We start from the raw sequence: 9,475 nt of genomic DNA on the forward strand, positions 1-9,475 counted from the left end.
CATACACACCATTATTTGTTAATTGGATGCACTAATATTGATTATAATAAACTGTACAACTGACAAGGCTTTGATTTGAATATTCAGTAAAGAGAAAAACGCAAATATTTTACACATTATTAAACATAAATATGTCTATTTTGATTGACAGAATATTTTAGTCAGTGCAACGTCTGTAGAAGTGGAAATGGTAGTCAGTAAACAGCACTCCGGCATAATGATGGTCAGTACTGCAGTTCGCTTGGCCCTGAAAAACAAAGCAAAACAGATTAAAAAACTTTTTTTAAAGGTACATGATTACATGGAAATATATAGTAAAAATCTCACTCTGAAACATTCTCCATGGAGATAGATACGTTTTATTCTATACTGTGGAATAGTATTAACCTGGCTCACACCAGACTGATATGTGTAACACTCTGAAATGAGTTCTTCACATCAGTCTGGAATGGCTCTCGCTGAAAGTGATCGGGAAAAGACAAAATGTCTTGCCTGGGATCCAGAATACACACTTTTTCAATACTTTACGAAGATATGAGTCTGGTCTCCTCGTTTTCAAATGTGCGTGATTATCAGGTGCATTAACCAATCAGAGACATGCACAGGCCGTCCGAATTGGAACAAAATAAAAGAATAAAATATCACAGGGGGCTGAAAAACATCACAAATTTCTGCAGAATAAATGAGTGAAGCACTAAACTCCGTTAATCTGAGGTTAAATTAATTTGATTTTAATTGTAAATCATACATGACCAATGAGCTCCTTTGTTTCACATGGGTCACAAAAAAACTCAAATCTGATTGTATGATCATGTTTGACCAAGCTTGAGAGCCAACAAAGGGCATAGGGGCCAGACTGATATCAATCTGTATAAATAATACAGAGCAATTTTATTTTGGATTTGCCAGGCACCAAAGTGTCATGACTAATAGTTGAATCTGATTGGTCAAAACGCCACAACAGTGAAACAAGCCAAAAAGATCTAACTTTTATTACATCCAGTTAAGATAAAAGCACAGACATCTTCCCTGCACAAAGTGCACATTTTTCACAAACAAAATAATGTATTTTCTCTAAAACAGGCTGAAGTACGTCTGTCAGCGACCTCATGTTTGTTTTGTTTGCTTGGGCCTTTAGTTTCCACATAAATCTCAATGCTGCTCTGTCATTGCAGCAGGAGTATCTCAAGATGAGTGGAACTCAAACTGTAATCAGCTAGCGCCCCCTAGTAGTCCAAGAGAAAATTATAGCCTAAAATAAAATACAATTTTCTTTAGTGTTCCTCAAAATTTTCACTTTATTGTTAAAGTGAAAATTAGATTAAATTAAATTGAGTAGATTTTCAATTAAACCACAAACACATGTATTATAAAACTCAAAGCCCTCAGCAGCACGTCATTCATAAAGTCACTGCACATTTTACAAAAGTGGCTCATCCAGTTGTGTGTAGGTCAAATACAATTTGCATTTGACTTACACAGAGAAGAACACATTTAATAAATAAAGACATGAGCACCTTCAGCACTTTCTTAATGATATATCCCTGATGCTTTATAAACTGGAAAATTAGTTCTTAATAATGGGGGATATAAATATTAAATGACTGAGGAAAAAGTCCAAACCGGGAAAAGAGACCTATGCAATGGCCTGAATCGTACACAACTAATTATTGTTGTTTATTCAAATAAATGCTCCATTTTGAAGTCTTATCAATCAGGTTTTAGAAAAGAGCATAGTACTGTCACCACAACCATAAAAGGGCTGTGTCATTTTCACAGCCCTTGATAAGAAACAAGATTGTGCAGCTCAGTTTACTGATTTAACTACAGATTTTGATTCATAGAGATCATAAAATCCTACATTTATTGGAAGAATCACCACCTATAAATATCTTGGGTTTTGGCTTAGCAAAAACTTTTTCTTTAAAAAACATATCTCTGAATTATGTAACAGTTTAAAATCAAATTGATAATTTTTATGACAGAAACAAATCATGTATCCCAGTGAATTACAGAAAAGAAATTGTTCAAGCAGCCTTTCTTTCTGTACTATGGAGATATAATCTACATGCAGACTGCAGCCTCTTCTTTGAAACCTTTAGATACACTTTTTCACGCAGCCCTTCGTTTCATAACAGGTGGTGAATTTAAAACCCATCACTGTGCACTCTGAAAAAGTAGGCCGGCAATTGCTATCTGCCAGAAGAGAAAAACACTGTATAAAATTCATTTATGAGAGACTGCCTGAATATTCTACTTGCTTGTTGAACTTTGACATGGGAACTTTTAAAACAAGATGTTTTTACAAAGTTTTTTTTTTTTCATTTCAATAGCAGTGCTGTATAGTCATTTTTCTTTTGGTCTTATTAATGAATAAACCCAATCTTCATGTGTCCTTTTTTGTATTAGAAAAAAAAGGACACATGAAAAAAAAAGTTTGAGAAACATTGCTCAGGATGGATTGTGAGTTTAGTCAAATCACAAATATCTTGAGAATCCATCTTCCTGCACAAGGTTAGAATATTATAGCCAAAAGAACAAAATCTCAATGGAAATAAGCAGGAGGAGGCCCTTTTAGTGTATTTTAAATTTAAATATTAATCAGCATAAACATTTTGACAGTGTTATTGACTTGTATATTGTTGTGTGCACAGTCTTTCACTCTAAAGGCTAACATAAAATCTTACCGCAACAGATGATCGGAAGTGATATGAGCTGTGATACAGACGAGCGACATGAAGAGGCCATTCATGCACTCCCTGAAACATAAAAAAAATCAACCTGGTTAGTGGTTAAGACAAATGACCTGCACTCATTAAAATGTGATGAGATAAGAACAAACACTGGTCTTAAGCGTAAGGAAATATCATTTAAATATGTTTGCGGAGTTCCCCCCTACTGTGCTGTGCCTAAGGTCATGGATTTGAATGTGGCTGAGATTAGGATGTTTGGTAACCAGATGTTGCCACTCTGATGAAAGGGAACTCCAGTCTGTTATTCATAATTCACTACAAAACATCATGCATTATTAATCCCCATAGTAACTGAAGTCATAGACAAACAAGTATTATTGATGAAACATCTTGAAGGGGAAATAAAATCAAGAAGAAAAACACAAAACATAAAAACATACATGACAAGGAAACAATTACTGTCTTATTTTAAGGTCTAGAAAGTTACAATTGAGAAGTTAATTTATTCTCTCTTCAGTATGGCTCCTATGTCCCATCACCTCTGTCTGTGACCACCATGAAAAGTTAAAAACATGAGCTCGACAAGGAAAATCAATGAAAATTCTAGCAACGTTATAAATCTAAATTATCATGTTTGGTTAAAAATAGTTATTAAGTGCTTTGTTACCTGTGTATTTGAAGGATATTGGCTCCCAGTCACAGTGTTTATATCCAGTCGGGATGTACAGGGTGCTGACTCATCAAAATAACAAAGATGAACCACTAGAAGCTCTGTAGAACTACATAAAATAAGAATAGATAAGATTTAAATGTACTTAAATGTATTGGTCTCCACTTGACTCAAAGTGGCCTATTTTGAGTGGACTTACTTCATGAGCAGAGTGATCCTCATGTTACCAGGCACAAACTGGCTGATGGGAACTCTATAGACAAACCTGCTCGGCCTGAAGCAGGTGCATTTCATTAGAGGAACGACAGTGATAGTGATATCAATAACTCATAAAGGGCAATTAATTCATTTTAAATGACTTACCCACATTCATCTCTAAGACAATATTTACTGTCAATAATCTGTTGATTTTCCTTGATCATGAAGTGTTGAATGGTTGTATTTGTCCCTAAACAAACAAATAAACAAACAAATAAACAAACAAACAAATACATAAATAGATAAATAAATGGTTTTAGTCACTCACAGTCTCTGGCACTTTTCAGTTGATTATAAAAATATTGTATTCTCATTTCTGCAATTCAAAATAAATGATTGCATATTTGCAAGTAGAGCCCACTATACAAAACATCTGATATAAACAATTGGTTTACTTGTTTGATTGTGCTTTTCTTCCCATCCGTCATGAAGGGTGATAGTGAAGCCAGCGCTGCCCCCTTGGTGTGAGGGGCAACAGTACACCTGGTCACAGTACAGGATGTCACAGAAGTCCACCTCTGGCGGCCAAGACCCAGGGGAACTCGTTGGTTGTGCTACAACGGCCATAAGATAATTATTAGATATTTAGATTTACTTCAAATATTGTTTTGATAGCCTACCAAAGTACAAAAATGATGGAGAATCACAAAAGTGATTGTACCTGTGCTTGTCCAGGCAGTACTTGTTGGAGGGATTAAGCTTGAATTACTGAAACAGATAAATAAAATCCAGGGTCAGAAACATTTTAAAATACGTTTATTACAAATGTTAATATTTCTCTATCTCTGTTTTACCTGTGACCGTGGGTGGTGTCTGTATCCTCCTCCAAAGTGACCAGGTACAGAGCGGTGATAGAGATCATACTGACAAATAAATACAATCATCATAGGATTTAACTTTCAGATGCAGGAAATTTAAAAAAAGATATCAAAGTTTTACCAAAAAGCCAGAGTAGCCAGAAGTGTGAAGACGCTGGCCTGAAAGACTCTGTGCTGTAAACAGTGGTTATACTTGTGGGACTTGCCATTTTTCTTTGTTTTTTGTGTTTCAGATGGCACATTAGTCGGTGTTGTAGAAACACTGCTATTTTTTCTATGAAAAGAGAAAATTTCAGTTACAACTGAATCTTCAATTTCCTTGAACTGTGTCTGGCCTTGAACTCTTACTGCATTTTGATAACACAGAGTAACCTCAGTTATGCAATAGGCATTACATACATTTTAATTTGTTTCATTTTTACTGTTTAGCTGTTGATCAGATTAGTTTGATTCCTTCTGTGTTTTAACTTATGCTATAGAGATATTACTGGGTGAGCATAGCACACAGTTGTATGGATGTTTGCACAAATAGATACAAACGTGTGACACCTGTGTGAGCGGAGGCTGCCCGTGAGACTCTTGAGTTTGGCCAGTCGCTGGTTCCAAATCTCCAGGTCTTGAATCCTTGTCTCCAGGTTGTTAGTGAGCTTTGACAGCTGCTGTACTGCACCAATATTTTCTATAAAAATCTGCTCCTACATAAAATAGAAGAAAACATCTTAATCTCCTTATTCTATTCAAACAAGTTCATTGAAATGTGGTGTGAGTGTGGGCTTACCTTGTCCACCATAAGAAAATTGTCTATTTTTTCTCCATCAGAGCAAGTGACATCTCCTACTTCTCTGACTGCAGACGGCAGGAGCTCCTTTACCTCTTGAGCTATTACACCTGAGAGTAAAGAGAAGCCTTAGCCTCAACTAAAGACTTTTCTACACATTTGGTTAAAGACATTTTTATTCTTAAATGGTCTTGGTTTGGTGTAGTCACACCCTAGTCCCAGGTTTTTTGTGGTGTATCCAAGTGTGAACCCTAAAATACACCAACGTTTGGTACCTGTTTGGTGAGGTTGATCTATTCCCATTGTTGCGGCGAACTCTGGTTTATAATCAAACTCCACTATCCTCATTTGAGTGATTCGTTTCAGTTGTTGTTCGGAGTTGACCTACAGACACGTATACGGTTTATGAAATATAATCACTGTGGTGGTCATGTTATTGTGTAACTAAATGTACAGTATTTTTCTTCTGCACTTTTCATTTCTTGTAATCAGAAACTGATAACTATTTAGCCTGGTTGAGTTCAACTTTGTCTCTGTGAGTAATGTTTTTGTATGTTTTCCCATAAATAATGACTGAACTAAATTAATGAAATGGACTGTAAAAAGTTTTAAGTGAATTCATATTTAAGTTATATTTAAACGTGTGTCGTTGACCCACCTCCTGTACGTTGTGCTTAGCACGCTGATCTGATGGTTGCAGGATTGTGCCCATCACTTTGGCATTTCCACATACAACCAATGCTTCATCAGGAGAGTCTGTGTTAATGCCGACACGTCCATGACATACCACAGAGTCCTGTACTACCCCTCGCTGCCACATGGAGTCTCCCTCCGTCTCAAACTGACCTGGGTTAGACGCCTGTGCACAGACAATTCAATGTCTCACATGTTTGGAAGGTTTTAAGATGAATAAATTGATGAAAAAAATAGAGGCTGAGATTAGCCTACTTACTCTGACAATGATTTTTTCTGACACCAGTGCAGCCAGTAATAATATCTCTTCTTTCACAGCAGCATACAAACCGACAACCATCTGGAAATATCTGCAAAAATTTACTGAATAAACAACTCTGAAGGATCTAACTTCTCTTTCTCAATGTTAACTATACTTAATGTTTTGTTTTTTGTTTTTTTTACTGACCTCTGGTCTGGGTTTGGTTTGCCTTTTTTTCTTATGTTATTGGCAGTTGTCTCACTAAAGTGTAGTCGACCAAGAGTCACCTTGGTCATTTTTCTGCTTGGTAGACTGACTCTGGAAGAAAACAGTCAAGCATGTAAATCTTTAGGATTTTAAACATTTTATGGTAAAGACTGAAATGGTTATTTATTTAATATAGTATATAGTTTTTATTATGGAAACATATGGAAACAGGCACAAATCTGGTATAATTCTTTGCAATTCAATATTTTCCTCACCTGACGGGATGAAAAGGCTTTTTGCTCCGATCCGGTTGTGACTGCTCAATCAGCACATGGTGACTGGGGTCTTCCAACTGTAAGAGTATCAAAGTTATTTCCTGACAATGCTTTTGCTCAGTAAATCACATGCTCCTCTCATACTTTGACTCCAAAAACTTTAATTTCAAAGTGGTTGACTTCCTGTGACCCACTGGTCGTCATGACATAATGGGGGTCTCCTGTGATCCCAATGTGGACTGTGACCTGGAAGTGGTTCTTCTTCTGACAGACAAAAACGTCATCTGCTGTTGAGTAGGTGAAGCCTTTATCTGCATCAACATGGTAGACCAGAGGTGATCTAAAACATAAATGACACTTAATACACAGCTCATTTTAATATTAATTGTTTTTTTTGTTTGTCTTTGTACTAACAGAGGCTGGTAGTTGCTGTCTAACAAAGTGCTCCACTGTCCTGGATTGTACTGGTCCCATGTTAATGAGCTGCATGACCCACTGCCAGTGATGCTGCTGCTCGTGCTGGCGTTCCCACTGATGTTAACGTCATATGGTGCTTTAGGTCCCAGTGTGTCTTCACAGTCTGATCTCTTCCTTTTTCTACTCTCTTGAGAACTGAGGAGAAAAAATACTTAACATTTATTGCAATGTTAATAGTAAATGTGACGATAAAATATATATTATGATAGCAAAGGTGGCAAGCTCACCTGCTGTGGGAGATGGAGGTAGATGCTTGAGAGCAAGATGAAGTGGACAGGCAGGGTTCCTGCTCAGGGAATGGTGTACAGTATTGGGAACAGAGAGGTGGTGATGGGGGGGTAAGAGGGGTGTATCCTTGCAAGCTGCTTCTAGGGGGCAAAGAGTGCATCTGTCTGGGAGACTGGTGTATGTGGGGTTTTAAGGCAGGAGGAGCAGGAGGGGTCCCAGGTTTGATGTTAATGTTTGTTAGACCCATGGTTCGTAGCTGTTCATGGGTCAGTAGTTCAGATGACGAGACAGAGTTACTCTTAAACCGACACGATGAAGACACATGCCCAGACTCACACATCTGCGGGTTTGACCAAAGTGAATGCTTGTAGATACATTCTGCAGACGAAGAGTAAACTTATTATACTATATATCACAACATAATATGAGTAAGATTTACATAGTGGCATAATGAATAATACCAGGCATTTGTGCAGGAGAAAAGGCCTCTGACCCTGAGTCAGGAGGAGATTCTGGAAGAATGCTGAAAACCAGGAAGAGAACTAAGTTATAGACAATGTACTGACAAATATATGACCAGAATAAAATTGTGTCTTACAAGTTGTTGGGGCACATATCAGCACTGAGGTACTGTTCAAGGATGCTCGTATCTACAGAAACAGAACTGTCCAATACTCCACTTACGTCTTCACCTGTATGTACATACAAAAATACCAGTCCGCCATTAATTACCTTGATCATCAATGAGATAACAGCCTGATAAATGTGTGTGACCTGTTAACCCAGTAGCTTTAGATAAGTGTCTATTTTAGGAAGCAGGGTTTGTAGCATAATGTGTATTACAGGTGAGAATAGACTGAAAATGCATCTCACCACTGAAGAACTGGTGAAGTGCCTCATTCTCGCCCACAACATCTTGCTTGGGTACTCCGGGCTCCATGCTACCCAAATGAGGGCTCTGCTCTTGGGGATGAAACATGGTCGAATGAACCCCCTGTGTAACATAGGGCCAACACACTTCAAATATAAATATACTCGTAAATTGTTATTATGTAGCCTCCATAATTTAATAATTACAAATGGACATTTAGCTAATAAACATCAACTAACACAATTTCACAAAAGGCATATAATAATAAAGTTACATTACAAAAAATAATACTATTTTTGGTGATAGTCAAGAACAAAAAAAAATTTGGGGGACATTTTGTTTAAACACACCTTTGTCTTTCCAAGATGGCAGGCAGGTAGTCAATGACCGCAGTGAGCTATGCTCTGTATGAGCTATGCTGAATTTTGTCAAGGGTAATCCATTTTCAGTACAATGTACAATAAATGTACAATCCGCATCCTTTATGAATCCATCCGATGTGACTATCTTTGTTTTGCCTTTTGTGGCGTTAAAAGCAGTATTCCCTTTTTCCTTCTTGTTTGTGGATCCTTCGACTGTCAGGTGAACTTTGAGCTTTGAACAGGAAAAGCTAAATGCACTGACGCACCTGATGCAGGTAACACACCTGTCTCTGGGGCCACTGCTGAGCTATAAGTCATAACTTTATGGTGCACTTTATTAAGAGCTGAAAGAAAAGTCTCTGTAAAAGTGTAAAATACATAATACATAATATAATCCAACAGGCATTAAAGATGTAGTGTAATAGTTTAGTATTAGCCACGAGTCAAATAAACTATATACAATAACCAAACAAAGACATATATACTGTAAATGGGATGATTAAATAAAGTCATATCTAAAAGAAGGGTCTTAAAGGGTACATTGATGACTTTCTTCTCTCACCATGGTTGCTGCACATTAACGTGCAGTTCTCTGTGCTGCCGCTAGAGAGCAGAGTCTACCAGCGGATACACATGGAGTAAAACGCTATTACACAGTTACAACTTTATAATTGAGCACATAAGCTCGTTATGAGTTCTTGCGGATCTTGTAAAGACAAAAAACTCCATTATTTCATTATCGCATTTTATGGTTATCTAAAAGCAGCCGAATAATCTTAATAATTCCTTCGTTTCAAGAGCGGCACACGTGCTTTTTGACTGATACGATATCTATATTATTGCTTTTTAAGAGTTAGTTTTGCACACACGAGGAGCAGAGCTGGCGGATAGACAGCAGCCCCCA

At 37.2% G+C, this 9,475-nt stretch overlaps 1 protein-coding gene across 4 annotated transcripts; it reads right to left on the bottom strand.

Annotated features, from left to right (window-relative positions):
• Positions 1-30: 30 nt before the first annotated feature.
• Positions 31-8,849, bottom strand: LOC117391727 (myelin regulatory factor-like protein). 4 transcript variants are annotated; one of them, XM_055231580.1, is made up of 24 exons: positions 8,560-8,849; positions 8,212-8,296; positions 7,937-8,030; positions 7,800-7,861; positions 7,338-7,716; positions 7,048-7,245; positions 6,778-6,973; positions 6,634-6,710; positions 6,359-6,469; positions 6,170-6,260; positions 5,876-6,076; positions 5,493-5,601; positions 5,218-5,327; positions 4,989-5,134; positions 4,561-4,713; positions 4,416-4,484; positions 4,283-4,329; positions 4,017-4,175; positions 3,890-3,937; positions 3,727-3,811; positions 3,563-3,637; positions 3,361-3,472; positions 2,688-2,759; positions 31-247 (listed from the first exon to the last, which is right to left on the bottom strand). In XM_055231580.1, exons 2-24 carry the CDS (start codon positions 8,276-8,278, stop codon positions 158-160), a joined length of 2,751 nt encoding a protein of 916 aa, XP_055087555.1. In that variant the 5' UTR covers positions 8,279-8,296; positions 8,560-8,849; the 3' UTR covers positions 31-157. The 4 variants fall into 4 exon arrangements, with proteins under 4 accessions (XP_055087555.1, XP_055087556.1, XP_033845515.1 ...); XM_055231581.1 differs by having other exon boundaries at positions 8,212-8,301; XM_033989624.2 differs by having other exon boundaries at positions 8,212-8,332.
• Between the last annotated feature and the right edge of the window lie 626 nt (positions 8,850-9,475).

This window comes from Periophthalmus magnuspinnatus, chromosome 23, assembly GCF_009829125.3.
Source record: "Periophthalmus magnuspinnatus isolate fPerMag1 chromosome 23, fPerMag1.2.pri, whole genome shotgun sequence".
Classification (NCBI taxonomy): Eukaryota; Metazoa; Chordata; class Actinopteri; order Gobiiformes; family Gobiidae; genus Periophthalmus; species Periophthalmus magnuspinnatus.

Coding starts and splice junctions, on each gene's coding strand:
- LOC117391727 (XM_033989624.2), bottom strand. CDS start 8,317: ATGTTTCATCCCCAAGAGCAGAGCCCTCATTTGGGTAGCATGGAGCCC. Junction 7,862..7,936: donor GATATGTGCCCCAACAACTT/GTAAGACACAAT, acceptor CCTGGTTTTCAG/CATTCTTCCAGAATCTCCTC. Junction 4,176..4,282: donor TACTGCCTGGACAAGCACAG/GTACAATCACTT, acceptor TGGCCGTTGTAG/CACAACCAACGAGTTCCCCT.